This window comes from Coregonus clupeaformis, chromosome 11 (genome assembly GCF_020615455.1).
Source record: "Coregonus clupeaformis isolate EN_2021a chromosome 11, ASM2061545v1, whole genome shotgun sequence".
Classification (NCBI taxonomy): domain Eukaryota; kingdom Metazoa; phylum Chordata; class Actinopteri; order Salmoniformes; family Salmonidae; genus Coregonus; species Coregonus clupeaformis.
In genome coordinates, this window is record NC_059202.1 from 24,542,862 (window position 1) to 24,559,070 (window position 16,209).

The window sequence follows — 16,209 nt, forward strand, 5'->3', positions numbered from 1 at the left end:
TCCAGTGTTTTGCATTTTTGTGACAAATATGTGTCCAATGTGTCCCAGCCAGACAACTTGAAAAAATAAATGTGTGATGGAAGCAATAGGCCTACCTGTAATAATATAATAATAATAATTGACTTCATTTTAATTTACACAAAACCAGTTTAAATCTTACTCTGTGGGACTGATCTGATGTGTAACTGATTCAATTTCCAAGTGTCAAAAGCCTCTTTTACCCTTCCTGGCCTCTGTTGAGTTCATTGTGTTCATGTTTGTGTTCATTTATTAGGTAAGTTATTAATCTTAAAATACTCATGACTCATGAATATAACTTGCCCTATAAATGGGGCGGCAGGTAGCTTAGTGGTTAAGAGCGTAGTGCCAGTAACCGAAAAGTCGCTGGTTCTAATCCCCGAGCCGACTAGGTGAAAAATCTGTCGATGTGCCCTTGAGCAAGGCACTTAACCCTAATTGCTCCTGTAAGTCGCTCTGGATAAGAGCGTCTGCTAAATGACTAAAAATGTAAAATCAAAAAAAAAAATAATAGGACGCCCTAGACTAGAGTATAACCTACCTTGCTACTACTAGTAGTATTTTCGATGAATGAGAGCGCTGTCATGGACCAGAAATTCCATAATATGAAATAGGGGAGGTTGTTTGGCAATACCTGACATCCTAGCGGCTTCTTCTTTTCGTCCAATGACTGAACTACATGACATGCAAGGGGGCGGGAGCTGGGAGCTTCCCGCTTTACGTCACTAACTGGATTTCACTCTGTTGTCCACACTGACCCACCATAACATCCAGAGGATGACGGAGGCTCTGGAGGAGGATTTCGGCCTATTTGGACACAGACTCCAGGTTAGATTTATTTTATTTTATATAATCAGTAATTCATAACTGAATTAGCTAGCAAGACAGGTAAGGTGGCATAGTAACTAGCTAGCAGCTAGCTAACTTAACGCTAACTATGTAACGTTACTGTAGCTAGCGCAAATGCATTTATTTGGCTTTTCATAACAAGCTCATCTGATGATACAATTATTTTAATAATGTCTTTCATAACGTCGTTATGACTTTGAGCTGATATATGGTTTGCTTGCTAGATAGACAGCTAATAAGATCGACATGTTATAACATTACCAGTATCTTTGCTCTAGCTAGCTACTGTGTGTGATTGCATAGCCTACTTTTGCTGACTATGATTTAACTAACGTTAGCTAGCTAACTTCGCTGTATTTTTGCCTCCACTCCAGTCTGGCGAGACCAAGTCGTGGCTGCTTTCACCAGTATATTTGGAGCTGCGTTTTCTGTAATGACTCAGTAACTCACCCAATTATCCAGATATGTTTGACACAGCCTACAGCTAGTAGATAAACACCGCTCTGCATATTTGTATAAGAAAAGGTCCCACCAGTTCAATGGAATGTGTGTTCAATGTTACCCAGCTTTGAGGTCTTCACTGATGGAATTCCTTAGTGTAACTTTGAATACGCTCTGCCTGTTTCTGCCCCCGCCCACATTACGTTACTGTACTAGCTAGCTATCTGAAATGTTTCATTCTTTTTCAGTTGGCAGATATGGTGAGGCAGAGCAGGGTGGCAGAGCTGCAAGCCTTCCAGCACTCTCTCCAGGTAACTCAATATTGCTGTCAGAAATAGCTAACTAGCTATCTTACTAACTTGTCATAGCGTGTGGTTTTGTCACACTTGTGACTTCCCTTAACCTTTCCTGTTGCCTCATAGATGATAACAGAGTAGGTTCTAGTAGTAACAGACTGCCAGTAATTATGCTTATCTTGACCTTAAAGCGATATGTTACATCATTTTCAATGAGTAATACAAATAGGCCTATGCTATCACTGGACGTGAAAGTGTGTTTGGGAATATCCAGATAAGGTCTTTGTAAGCTTTTCCCGTTTGTGCTTGCATATCAGTCGACCCTATTGGCAGGCTGCCACATGGGAAGATAACCTTGTTTTAAACCAGAAGCTTGGTTGTAATTATACTGTATTGCTCTTTTATCTAGAACATGCCATATCAGTAGATTTGAGTGTTTGTTTTGGGGCGGTTAGTTTAGGACTGCACTGGTACTTTAAGAACAAAAGTGACACTTCTCATTCTTTCTGTCCCCCTCCACCACCTGATCTCTCTGGCTCTGCTCGCACTTTCTCTCTCTATCTCTCTCTATCTCTCTCTCTCTCTCTCTCTCTCTCTCTCTCTCTCTCTCTCTCTCTCTCTCTCTCTCTCTCTCTCTCTCTCTCTCTCTCTCTCTCGCTCTCTCTCGTCTCTCTTCTCTCTCTCTCTCTCTCTCTGTCTCGTGTGTTACAGAGTAACTCTTTGGCCTCTGGCCCAGTAGGGGACAGCTGTGGTGGACAGCAGAATGTGGTGACCACCACTGCCACAGAGGAGAGACAGCGCCTCTCACAGGGCCCTCCAGGTACTGCACCTCAGGCCTCTGACCAGGGCCCATATCGACAAAGCATCTCAGAGTAGGAGTGCTGTTCTAGAATCAGTTTTGCCTTTTAGATCATAACAAATAAGATTATATGGACAGATCCTAGATCAGGACTCCTAGTCTGAGATGCTTTGTGGATACTGACCCAGCTCCACAACCAGCTTCTCACCAGCCATGGGCGGCGCACAATTGGTCCAGCGTCGTCCAAGGTAGGGGAGGGTTTGGCCGGCAGGGATGTGGGTTCGTTTCCCTCGGGGGGCCAGTATAAAAAAAAAAAAAAAAAAAACATGTATGCATTCACTAAATGTAAGTCGCTCTGGATAAGAGCGTCTGCTAAATGACTAAAATGTAAAATGTAAATGTCTGCTTTGCTATCACATTGGCACATAGTAGTCCCACATGTTAGTCAGTGTACACATTGCACACACTACGCTTTAAGCAATAATTGCTTTTCTATCACATTGGCACATAGTTAGTCAGTACATCGCCCACACTTAACCCATTTAACGATCTATCAATGTGTCACAGTTTTAAGCAATCATTCACAATTTAAGAAAACTTGTATTTTCGTTGATTGGCACATAGTCAATAGATGTTAGTCAGTATGCACATTGCAAACACTTTGCGATTCAAGCAATATTTTACAACGTAACTGTGGCTGACCTGAATTAACAGTCGACTTGTTTATACAGAGGTGGAAGCCAGCCAGCCAGTAAACATTCCAGACTCCGCCAAACCAAAGAAGAAGAAAAGGAGGTCAAGAGCAAAAGACAGCTTCACTGGAAACTTCAAAGGTAATCATGTTACACATACAGTGAGGGGAAAAAAGTATTTGATCCCCTGCTGATTTTGTACGTTTGCCCACTGACAAAGAAATGATCAGTCTATAATTTTAATGGTAGGTTTATTTGAACAGTGAGAGACAGAATAACAACAAAAAAATCCAGAAAAACGCAACATTATATAAAAATGTTATAAATTGATTTGCATTTTAATGAGGGAAATAAGTATTTGACCCCCTCTCAATCAGAAAGATTTCTGGCTCCCAGGTGTCTTTTATACAGGTAACGAGCTGAGATTAGGAGCACACTCTTAAAGGGAGTGCTCCTAATCTCAGTTTGTTACCTGTATAAAAGACACCTGTCCACAGAAGCAATCAATCAATCAGATTCCAAACTCTCCACCATGGCCAAGACCAAAGAGCTCTCCAAGGATGTCAGGGACAAGATTGTAGACCTACACAAGGCTGGAATGGGCTACAAGACCATCGCCAAGCAGCTTGGTGAGAAGGTGACAACAGTTGGTGCGATTATTCGCAAATGGAAGAAACACAAAATAACTGTCAATCTTCCTCTGTCTGGGGCTCCATGCAAGATCTCATCTCGTGGAGTTGCAATGATCATGAGAATGGTGAGGAATCAGCCCAGAACTACACGGGAGGATCTTGTCAATGATCTCAAGGCAGCTGGGACCATAGTCACCAAGAAAACAATTGGTAACACACTACGCCGTGAAGGACTGAAATCCTGCAGCGCCCGCAAGGTCCCCCTGCTCAAGAAGCACATATACAGGGCCGTCTGAAGTTTGCCAATGAACATTTGAATGATTCAGAGGAGAACTGGGTGAAAGTGTTGTGGTCAGATGAGACCAAAATCGAGCTCTTTGGCATCAACTCAACTCGCCATGTTTGGAGGAGGAGGAATGCTGCCTATGACCCCAAGAACACCATCCCCACCGTCAAACATGGAGGTGGAAACATTATGCTTTGGGGGTGTTTTTCTGCTAAGGGGACAGGACAACTTCACCGCATCAAAGGGACGATGGACGGGGCCATGTACCGTCAAATCTTGGGTGAGAACCTCCTTCCCTCAGCCAGGGCATTGAAAATGGGTCGTGGATGGGTATTCCAGCATGACAATGACCCAAAACACACGGCCAAGGCAACAAAGGAGTGGCTCAAGAAGAAGCACATTAAGGTCCTGGAGTGGCCTAGCCAGTCTCCAGACCTTAATCCCATAGAAAATCTGTGGAGGGAGCTGAAGGTTCGAGTTGCCAAACGCCAGCCTCGAAACCTTAATGACTTGGAGAAGATCTGCAAAGAGGAGTGGAACATAATCCCTCCTGAGATGTGTGCAAACCTGGTGGCCAACTACAAGAAACATCTGACCTCTGTGATTGCCAACAAGGGTTTTGCCACCAAGTACTAAGTACTACTCATGTTTTGCAGAGGGGTCAAAAACGTATTTCCCTCATTAAAATGCAAATCAATTTATAACATTTTTGACATGCGTTTTTCTGGATTTTTTTGTTGTTATTCTGTCTCTCACTGTTCAAATAAACCTACAATTAAAATTATAGACTGATCATGTCTTTGTTAGTGGGCAAACGTACAAAATCAGCAGGGGATCAAATACTTTTTTCCCTCACTGTAAATCAAACAAGCATGTCAAATATCCAATCACTCATGTCATTCAAAATCTAGGGTTTTAATAAATGCACCCACACCATAGATACCAGAGACAGGCTTTTGGACGCTTCTCTTTTCTCCAGACCTGTACAAACTGACGGATGAAATGCTGGGTCAGGGTGCATATGCAAAGGTCCAAGGATGCATCAGTCTTCAGAATGGGAATGAATATGCTGTGAAGGTGAGGCAGAAGCTGCGTATGAAATGGTACCTTATTCCCTATTTAGTCCACTACTTTTGACCAGGGCGCATAGAGAACATATGGGACTTGTGATAAATGGCATACATCATACGCAAAGCTTTTGTCATTCCAGGGTAGTTAAAGTGTGATTTGTCACTAACTGATGCTGTTTTGACCCCAAACAGTGTTTTTTTTAAACCAGTTTGGGGTCCAAACGTTGTCCTATTATACACTTAAGCATTATACCAGTGTGCAGATTTACTTTTTGTTCTACATTATCCTCTCTGATCCAGCATCTGGGACTCATTTTTTTATGGATGTGCACGCATACCACCCACTAAGCCAAATATTTTAAATAACTAATCCAAGATAGACCACAGCCTGTCATTTCCAATGGGAGCAAATTAATCATAGTGGGCAGAACAAGCATGTATTTGCATATTTCCTTTAGGGAACACCTGTTAAGTGCGCTTGTGAAATAGCTCAATTCGCCCTTGGACTCCTTCTAAACAACGCAACTTTTAGGAACTTTGGCAAAGGGTAAAGTCAAATTTATACATCTGGCTCATTGTTCTGTGACTAAACTTTCTTCACTCACTGATACCCGTGTCCATTTTGTTTTGTCTCAGATCATTGAGAAGAATGCGGGGCACAGTCGCAGCCGCGTCTTCCGTGAGGTGGAGACCCTTTACCAGTGCCAGGGGAATAGGTGTGTGTTCTCTTTCACTCTACAAAGTTAAAGTTCTGAAGGTTAAATGATAATAAAACATTTTAAAAATCATGTCACCCACTAATGTGTCCCTATTGACATTTTCAGGAACATTCTGGAACTAATACAGTTTTTTGAAGATGACTCCTGTTTCTACTTGGTGTTTGAGAAGTTGCGCGGAGGTATGTCTTCTTGTGAGGGTGAAGCTGGGTCATGTTCATTATGCACAAGCAGGGTCATGTTCATTATGCACAAAATGGCTGGGTCATGTTCTGTACATGAACTTGTCCAATAAAAACAATGTTGTTTTCTGTTGCAAAACATGTTGCTTCTTTGTGGCCTAATGAACACGACCCTGGTTACATTAAACTATTAGGTGTTTCTCTGAAATCTCTCCTCTATCTCCTCCTGAATGCTCTCCTCTCTCTCCTCCTGAAAGCGCTCCCCTCTCTCTCTCTCCTCCTGAAAGCGCTCCTCTCTCTCTCCTCCTGAAAGCGCTCCGCTCTCTCTCTCCTCCTGAAAGCGCTCCCCTCTCTCTCTCCTCATGAAGCGCTCCTCTCTCTCTCTCCTCCTGAAAGCGCTCCTCTCTCTCTCTCTCTCCTCCTGAAAGCGCTCCCCTCTCTCTCTCTCCTTCTGAAAGTGCTCCCCTCTCTCTCTCCTCCTGAAAGTGCTCCCCTCTCTCTCTCCTCCTGAAAGCGCTCCTCTCTCTCTCCTCCTCCTGAAAGCGCTCCTCTCTCTCTCTCCTCCTGAAAGCGCTCCTCTCTCTCTCCTCATGAAGCGCTCCCCTCTCTCTCTCCTCCTGAAAGCGCTCCTCTCTCTCTCTCTCTCCTCCTGAAAGCGCTCCCCTCTCTCTCTCTCCTCCTGAAAGTGCTCCCCTCTCTCTCTCCTCCTGAAAGTGCTCCCCTCTCTCTCTCCTCCTGAAAGCGCTCCTCTCTCTCTCTTTCCTCCTCCTGAAAGCGCTCCTCTCTCTCTTTCCTCCTCCTGAAAGCGCTCCTCTCTCTCCTCCTGAAAGCGCTCCTCTCTCTCTCTCTCCTCCTGAAAGCTCCCCCCTCTCTCTCTCTCCTCCTGAAAGCTCCCCCTCTCTCTCTCTCTCCTCCTGAAAGCTCCCCCCTCTCTCTCTCTCCTCCTGAAAGCTCCCCCCTCTCTCTCTCTCCTCCTGAAAGCTCCCCCCTCTCTCTCTCCTCCTGAAAGCTCCCTCTCTCTCTCTCTCCTCCTGAAAGCTCCCCCCTCTCTCTCTCCTCCTGAAAGCTCCCCTCTCTCTCTCTCTCCTCCTGAAAGCTCCCCCTCTCTCTCCTCCTGAAAGCTCCCCCCTCTCTCTCTCCTCCTGAAAGCTCCCCCTCTCTCTCTCTCCGCCTGTAAGCTCCCCCCTCTCTCTCCTCCTGAAAGCTCCCCCTCTCTCTCTCTCCTCCTGAAAGCTCCCCCCTCTCTCTCTCTCCTCCTGAAAGCTCCCCCCCCTCTCTCTCTCCTCCTGAAAGCTCCCCCTCTCTCTCTCTCTCTCCTCCTGAAAGCTCCCCCTCTCTCTCTCTCCTCCTGAAAGCTCTCCTCTCTTCCCATACAGGCTCCATTCTGACTCACATCCAGAACCGAAAGCACTTTGATGAGCTGGAGGCCAGCCGTGTGGTCAGGGACATCTCCAAAGCTCTCCACTTCCTCCACAACAAAGGTAAGACCCCTGCACATGGGGCTGTCCCTGCCAGTGCCTGTATAAAATTACAGTGTGAGTGTTTCTTCATGAACATTCTCTGTTCTACAGGTATTGCCCACCGGGACCTAAAGCCAGAGAACATCCTGTGTGAATCCACTGACCAGGTAACCTTTGTTTCCCCCAATGTGCTATGGAACAACAACATATGATTTCAGTAGAAAATAATGTTATATTTGCCAAACAGTTATTGTGGATATAGCTAGTGAATGCCTGCTATTTTTCTCTCCCTCTGCAGGTGTCTCCAGTGAAGATCTGTGACTTTGACTTGGGCAGTGGAGTGAAGCTTAGCAGTGCCTGTGTTCCTATCACCACTCCAGAGCTCACCACACCAGTAAATACCACAACCTGAACCTACCACTAACCCTGATATGTGTGTCTGTCTGACTGTCTGTTCATCTGGCAATGTCTTCATTGTCTTCGAGTGCACATTTTTCACTTTTAATGTAAAAACTGTTTTGCGATTTTAACTGCACTTTAAATCAAGTTTGATTTGACATATGTCCTCACTGTGTTTCATTTCCCCGCCTCAGTGTGGCTCGGCAGAGTACATGGCTCCAGAGGTGGTGGAGGTGTTCACGGATGAGGCCTCGTTCTACGACAAGCGCTGTGACCTCTGGAGCCTGGGGGTCATCCTCTATATTCTGCTCAGTGGCAGCCCCCCCTTCACTGGTCATTGTGGGACTGACTGTGGCTGGGACCGTGGAGAGACCTGCCGCACCTGCCAGGTACACACACACCAGCAGTCTTCCTCATAACCCCCAGTTCACCTTACACATCTACAGCACCATCTTTTTTAAATAGTCTCGAAAGAACACAAACTCTGGACCTTCGAGACATATATATTATTTTGTATCTGCCATGCATTTTATTAGTGTTATAACCATTACAATTCATAAGCACTTATAGTAATTTATAAACTATGTCTAATTTATAAACATGTTTAATGACTGATTCATGTAATTATAAGTGTAACCAAAATATTGCACTACTGATGATTTTCCATTTAATATGTTGTGTCCCACCCCTGCAGAAGAATCTGTTTGAGAACATCCAGGAGGGCCAGTATGAGTTCCCAGAGAGGGACTGGGCCCACATCTCTGCCCAGGCCAAGGACCTCATCTCCAGGCTGCTGGTGCGGGATGCCACCCTCCGCCTCAGTGCTGCCCAGGTCCTGCAGCACCCCTGGGTTCAGGGGGTGAGTGTCAATTTCAAAATATGGCCAGAATCAACTACTTGTATTGGAAGTTTCTGAAAGTATTTTTAAATAATTTCCTATAAATAGCCTAATATACTTATTTCCAAATACATTATTTCAAATACCGAACAGACCTGGTTCAAATGCATGGGAATTGAATTATTTGTATAACTACTGTGTATTTGAGTTTTTATTTTAAAATACATGCCATTACTTAACAAGTGTATTTCCAAATACATTCCAATATTCAACTACTTGTGTTTCAAAAAAAAAATATCCAAATACTTACTTAAGTTCCGAATGTAATTGAAATACCCTGAACAGTATTTGAACCCAGGTCTGTACTTTATATATTGTTCCAGGGGATCTTAATACTCTGAAGTGACTTCCTTGTCTTGTTTATTCTACACTGATCTAAGGCTGAATGTGTGAAAGCGACATCCAACAAACCAGTGGGCTTGTTTTCACCAGTACATTTCCTCCAAACTGTATATCTGTGATGAAGGAAAGGGTAAAATTTAAATAAATGGATATTGTTTGTTTCCTGGTATATCTTATTTAAACGTGTTATTTATTTTAACCTAGAATGCACCAGAGAGAGGTCTCCCAACCCCACACTTCCTCCAAAGGTAATCCACTCCGTGCTCAATTCACAGAATGTGCAGTCCATTACAGCTGATTTATTCTGTTATATGACAGGCAGATGGGTAATAAAGTCAGTCGTTAAAGGGACATTACACTTCAAAATCAAAGTTTGACACATGTTTTCAGACCTCCAAAGTAGCATAATGGACTCAACTTGACATTTTGTGGTCTGAAAACATCAGACAAAATTAGATTTAGGAGTGTGCCTGACGAATTGAGTGTATGGCTTCTAGGGCGACGAATTGAGTGTATGGCTTCTAGGGCGACGAATTGAGTGTATGGCTTCTAGGGCGACGAATTGAGTGTATGGCTTCTAGGGCGACGAATTGAGTGTATGGCTTCTAGAGCGACGAATTGAGTGTATGGCTTCTAGAGCGACTAATTGAGTGTATGGCTTCTTGGGCGACTAATTGAGTGTATGGCTTCTAGAGTGACTAATTGAGTGTATGGCTTCTAGGGCGACTAATTGAGTGTATGGCTTCTAGGGTGACTAATTGAGTGTATGGCTTATAGGGCGACTAATTGCGTGTATGGCGACTAATTGAGTGTATGGCTTTTAGGGCGACTAATTGAGTGTATGGCTTCTAGGGCGACTAATTGAGTGTATGGCTTCTAGGGCGACTAATTGAGTGTATGGCTTCTAGGGCGACTAATTGAGTGTATGGCTTCTAGGGCGACTAATTGGGTGTATGGCTTCTAGGGCGACTAATTGAGTGTATGGCTTTTAGGGCAACTAATTGAGTGTATGGCTTTTAGGGCGACTAATTGAGTGTATGGCTTCTAGGGCGACTAATTGAGTGTATGGCTTCTAGGGCTAAATGTGTGATCTATAATTTGATCAATCTCTGACTGCTCGTTATCTACAGGAACAGCAGCACCAAAGACCTGACCCAGTTCGCCGCCGACGCCATCGCCTTCAACCGCCAGCTATCACAGCACGACGAGGAGCAGGAAGAAGTGGTCACCACCATCGTGACCTCCATGAGGCTCTCGCCCCCCTCCAACTCCCGGCTGGCTCGCAGGCGGGCGCAATCCAACGCTCAGCGCACCGCCCGGGACTTCCTGCCTGCTGACGACGACCCTCTCATCACCTGACCAGCCCCTGGTTTAACCCCAGGGAGACCCCGTTTGGTGCTACTGCAGGCTGGAAGCTCTCTCACACCTGGTTTATCCTTCTAATATAGTTGTGTGGTTCTAAGATCCCTACATGGGCAGATTCTCAGATTTAGCACTGTCAGCATTAGAACCACTGCCAGGCTCTGTGTGCCTTCCCCTCCCCTCTTTTTTTCCCTCCATTCCCTCCATCCTGGTGCTAGCCCCGCCCCCCCCTTCTCCTCTCTACATGGTGTTTACCATGTCACACTATCTGAGATGGACGATAGCTGCCATTGGCAGCAGACTCCTGTGTAGCTTCACAGGTTGGTAACCCCATTGTCCAAGCTCTCATCATGGCCAGTGGTCTTCTTATCACCTTGAAACAGAGACACAGGAGGACAAAGGGAAGCACGTTTATCCTCTAGTAAACTAACACACGCTTAGTCCCAGCTTTGTATCAGTTGCTGAGTCTGGTTTCAGTGATTGGTTTGGGTTGAGGTAGTTTCCTGCATTTGATAATAATCTCAGTCTATACAGATCGCAATCCCATGTTAAGACCAGAAATAAAATCACTAGAATGGTTCTAAGCCTGTTCTAGTGATTATTTTTCTATGGTTAAGACTGATTGTGATGGTTGGTTTATGCTAGCTATACTTAATTGCACGGTTCTTTCCGTTAGCATGGGGCATTTATACACATACAGTACATGTAGCTAGTCTGTCTTATTGTAAAAATCAACTATAATTTATGTTGTGAAAAGGTTTTGGCATTATTTATAGAGTTACTGAATGCTGCAAAAGTAGAGCATTACTTTTCAGACACTTAGTAATGCCGTTTTTAGGGGTGGTCATACATTGGCTGTGTTGGCCTACATATGCTGTGAGGAGGGTTGCAAAACTTTTCCAAAATGTCCTGTTTTTTCCAGAAATCCCAGTTGGATGATTTCTGAAACCAGCAGGGAAGAAGCATCCAACCTCAACATTTTCAAGCAGGATTTCTGACAAAACAGGGAATTGTTGGAAAGTTTTGGGAATTCTGCAACCCTAGCTGTGAGTTTCCCAATAATGGCATGGAAAGCAGACACTGTGACTATGGCCTGGTATTCAGGGAATGGACTCTTTCCTTGATTATCCTAGTAAGCATTCAGGGGCCCTATTGACAGATGGGTCAATATCTACAGTATGTTGAGTATGAGTGTTTAGCCTGGAACTTTTAAGACACATTGTGCTTGCTTGCGGAAGGTGGGTTACTGAATGTTTGAATTTGAAAAGCATTTTGAGATATTTTAATGACCCTGCAATTCCATTTCTTATCTCCTTATCAAAACAACAGCTACCTGGAACACTTCTATACTTTGAAATAACTCACTCATCATATGTATCTTGAGAGTATTTGAAATGATTGCATTTCATCAGTATTTTTGATAAACTACAAGGATTACCTCAGAAACCAGAATTGCACTAGCCTGGGTGCCAGTTTGTTTGTGCTATCATGTTGTCACTCAATGTCATGCAAAACATGACAATACAAAGAGTTGACATGATGGCACAAACAGATCTGGGACCAAGTTAGAATTTGCCCCATGTCTTTGCAAATTTTTTCCAAATGATGTCAGGACCATTCTGCCATTGCTTGCTTCAAATGTTTTTAACTTCTTTTCAGTCATACCAGTAATAACCTGTTGCGTTCTTTTTACGTGAATTAATTTCTGTTTTGGTTATTCACACCTCACAGAATATTGTCAGAATCCGTTTAAGTGATTTAGAAATTTGGAAATGTCTTATTTTTTTATTTATATACATTCTATATTCCAGAGGGGATGGCATGATAGAGATACCTTTCTCTGGTGGAAAGGGAATTATAGTTTTATATATCAGTATTTTTAGTAATTGTTTTGTTTGTGTATTGTTGTTGTTGCACAAACATTTGGTTGGTTTGTCTGTAAATGGATCTGAATAAGTGTGCCAAAGAAACCATAGATACTGATAGAAATAACTTGTGACGACTGTGAATGCTAGCATGTCACATAAAATGAGTTTCGGGTTTTAGTCAGACGGCCATTTCAGCCTGTGTAACATTTGTTCAAATCCACCTAGTTACTGAAATGCTCTTTGGTTACTGAACGTTTCTGTAGTTACTGAAATGATTTGATTTACCTCTACCAGTTTGACTGTTTGACCCCTGTAAGAGCTTGTCATTTTATTAAAGTTGGTACCCCTCACCTTATTAACCCCCCCCCCACTATCCGGATCTCCCCCGGTTGCCATGGATACTCCATCGCTATAGCAACTAAGGGGCCTTACTAAGCGGGCACAAACTCTCCGTCAGAGAGGGTGCAACACGTTAGGGATCTCCCAGTGGCTATGGTAAAGCTCTCCCACTCTCATTGGGTCTTATGCAAGTGGCTGCTTAAGTCCCAAATGGCACCCTAAAGCCCATAGGGCTCTGGTCAAAAGTAGTGCACTACATAGGTAATTAGGTGCCATTTGGGACGCTGACGCTAAACTGAAATTAGATGGGAAAAGATACAGTAATTGGCATAAGCTATGCAGCTAAATACCTTATGATGTCCACCGTTTATGTTCAAGCCCACGTGTATGAGGTCTTATGGCAAATATGCGTTTGTTCTTACAATGTTGCACATCAATAGCCCCTGTGGTATGCTGTTTTCCCAATAAAATCAAATTCTTTCTTATCAAATTCTTTGTTCTCTTTCGCTCACTTCTAGGCAGAACTCAGACGTAATGTAACAAGTTGAGCAGATTGACTGTTCTTCAAGGTTCAGTATGAGTACATAAACACGGAGAGAGACTGACTGATCAGTCTATGGCTGGAAGAACTGATTGAATGGGTTTATTTTTGGGCCCATCACTCACCAATTGCCTATTGTAGAGTTTGAATGGAACGGTGACATGGATGATTGTGATTCACCTGCCCACTCAGGTAAAGAGAGGAGTAGGGGTTTGTCTAGAGCGCCCAAAGGAAGGAGGTAGCAGTGAAGATGCACGAGCAGACACTGTTATGGTCCTGTAGAGCATGGCGCTTGCAACGCCAGCGTTGTGGGTTCGATTCCCGCGGGGGACCGTTAGGAAAAAGTATAGAAACGTATGCACTCACTACTGTAATTGCTCTGGATAAGAGCGTCTACTAAAATGTAAAAATGTCAAATGTTATGCCGTCCTCGAGAGGGATATACACACGGAGACTGAAGAGGAAGGCACATCATGAATCATGCTTTGTTGCACTGTATGGGGTGGGTAGTTCAGAACAAGGTGTGGTACAGTTTATCTGGGCTATAGGTCTGGATGGTTTGCTAAGCAAGCAATATTTCACAGTGCCTCTATCATAGTTTGATTAAATCCAAAGCATTTGCTTAATTAATAATCAAAATGAACAATAACTATCCCCATAATACATATAGGGCTCTTTCATTTTCTGCAAAACATATAATTTGCTTGTATAGTCAATTGCTACAGATAAATCCACTTATCTGTGTTGGTTTGTTCAGCCATTAGGCTCACTGTACTTGTTTGTGTTCGTCAGTGAATGGCGCTCATATGGCGCCCCTAGCGGTATAGCGTTAACCATGCATCAAACTCAAGAGCGCTCTTCTCTTTTCGTCTATCGTTTTCCACCTGCTTGGGTGAGCGAGCTCACGAGAGAGTGTCATGTACAAGTCCACGACTCGATTGAAATGAGAGGCAAACGACGGAATCGTGTGGCATTTCAAACAAGATTACCTAAACTATGGAACTCATCACATGTAAGTAAAAGCAATTGCTCTCAGCTGTTGTATCTGTTTTCATCATCAATAGAGGATTTATCTTTTCTATTCTGAATGATGAATGAATTGTCAAATGTCAATCGGTGATTTTAGAATATAATTTGGTCTTTAAACAACAATTTAAATAAAATAACTTCTGTAATGGTACTGATATTTTTTATTGTTTTATCAGGGTAACCTAATGTGTTAAAATGATTCAGTTGATTGGCTATGTGTCAATCTAAAACGTATATTTATGTATTCTATACACTTTTAACCATGTAATATAAGACCACTACTTCTTGAAAACGTATATGATGGGCTGCTTGCATATTTGCCAACATCGTATGATTGTCAAGGCTATGATGTATTTGACTTGCAGAAGAGATAATTGTTCTTTGTGTACTTAGGAATATATAGCTGAACAAAAACAATGAACTCCGAATTTCTTATTCTCTGTGGAAAAAACTGGGCATCAATATTTTGCAGAGCTGAAAATAATAAAACCCTTGATTTATCTAGTCTTTGTAGCATGTATTACTCATCATGGATGCATAATGCATCAGCTTTTCTCCCTCAATGTCAGTTGCCTTTAGACCTGTGTGACAATGACCTATTTTCTAGAAAACCTATGTCCATTATCATCTGACTCTTCTGTCTATCTCTTGTAGGACAGAGAAAACCCAGACCTGTCCTGCATCTGGGCTGGATTATGTTGTCATTAATCAAGACTATTAAATTGTATTTTAGCTGACGCCATAAAATAATTAAGTAATATGAAATCCCAAAAATATCTGACTTAGACAGTATACAACAACAAGCCTGGAGAGATGGTCCTTCCTGATAAGAGCTCCAGGACCTCAGGGCCCAAAACGGCATCCAGGAAACGGCCCCAGAGTCTCCCCTCCCCGGCACTGTGCTGCGCCTGTGGCCTGTGCATTACGCTGGCGGGCATCAACATCACCCTGGTGGGGACCTTCGCTTTCAAGTCCTTCATCCCCACCAGCAACCCACCCATCGTCATCGGGCCCCTCCTCCTACTGGTGGCCCTGTCCTTTTTCGGGGCGTGCTGTGTGTATGGGCGGCGGCCACCGACCCACAATGCCGGCAAGGCCAAGGGGGGCGAGAGCTGGGGTCGGATGCGGATGGGGGCCGGTGTCACATTTGAGATGGAGACGAGCGAACACACTCTGCAGGACACCACCACTGTGCAGCTCAGTCCCATCAACTCTCCGAGCTCCTCCCACAAGTCTAGTAACTCCGCCCACGGGGATACCCCTGCAGTAGGGGCCTGTGAGGATGGCCCCGCCCCCAGGGCAAATGATATCGCCAGCTCAGAGACCTATGATATAGATGTGACACCTGATGACCAGCTCTTGACCTCTGAGGACCAGGTCTTGACCTCTGAGGACCATGTCTTGACCTCTGAGGACAAGGTCTTGACTGCTGATATTGATGATAAGGGGAGCATACAGATGACGGCACTACACAAGCCTTGCCCAACGTAGCATGGCTGTCTACTGGCTATTACGTAAACTGGTACTATATACCCCTCTGGTACTATAAACTGGTACTATATACCCCTCTGGTACTATAAACTGGTACTATATACCCCTCTGCAGTGGTGGAAAAAGTACCACATTTTCATACTTCAGTAAAAGTTAAGATACCTTAATAGAAAATTACTCAAGTTAAAGTGAAAGTCACCCAGTAAAATACTACTTGAGTAAAAGTCTAAAAGTATTTGGTTATAAACATACTTAAGTATCAAAAGTAAATGTAATTGCTAAAATATACTTAAGTATCAAAAGTAAAAGGATAAATTATTTCAAATTCCTTATATAAAGCAAACCAGACGGCATCATTTATTTGTTGTTTTTATATTTACGGATAGACAGGGGCACGATCCAACACTCAGACATCATTTACATAATTTCCTGTCCTGCTAAGCATTCAAAATGTAATGAGTACTTTTGGGTGTCAGGGAAAATGCATGGAGTAAAAAGT

The 16,209-nt window shown here is 43.5% G+C and overlaps 2 protein-coding genes across 4 annotated transcripts; both read left to right on the forward strand.

The window, feature by feature from the left end:
• Positions 1-753: 753 nt before the first annotated feature.
• mknk1 (MAPK interacting serine/threonine kinase 1) lies at positions 754-13,139 on the forward strand. 3 transcript variants are annotated; one of them, XM_041889568.2, is made up of 14 exons: positions 754-846; positions 1,557-1,619; positions 2,310-2,424; positions 3,135-3,236; positions 4,993-5,090; positions 5,720-5,799; positions 5,908-5,981; positions 7,358-7,462; positions 7,553-7,608; positions 7,740-7,835; positions 8,035-8,229; positions 8,535-8,699; positions 9,285-9,328; positions 10,211-13,139. In XM_041889568.2, exons 1-14 carry the CDS (start codon positions 796-798, stop codon positions 10,437-10,439), a joined length of 1,473 nt encoding a protein of 490 aa, XP_041745502.2. In that variant the 5' UTR covers positions 754-795; the 3' UTR covers positions 10,440-13,139. The 3 variants fall into 3 exon arrangements, with proteins under 3 accessions (XP_041745502.2, XP_041745500.2, XP_041745501.2); XM_041889566.2 differs by having other exon boundaries at positions 7,358-7,608; XM_041889567.2 differs by having other exon boundaries at positions 2,316-2,424; positions 7,358-7,608.
• Positions 13,140-15,032: 1,893 nt separating this feature from the next.
• LOC121577420 (transmembrane protein 275-like) lies at positions 15,033-15,710 on the forward strand. Its single transcript, XM_041891173.2, has one exon. It carries the CDS (start codon positions 15,033-15,035, stop codon positions 15,708-15,710), a length of 678 nt encoding a protein of 225 aa, XP_041747107.2.
• The last annotated feature ends 499 nt before the right edge of the window (positions 15,711-16,209 follow it).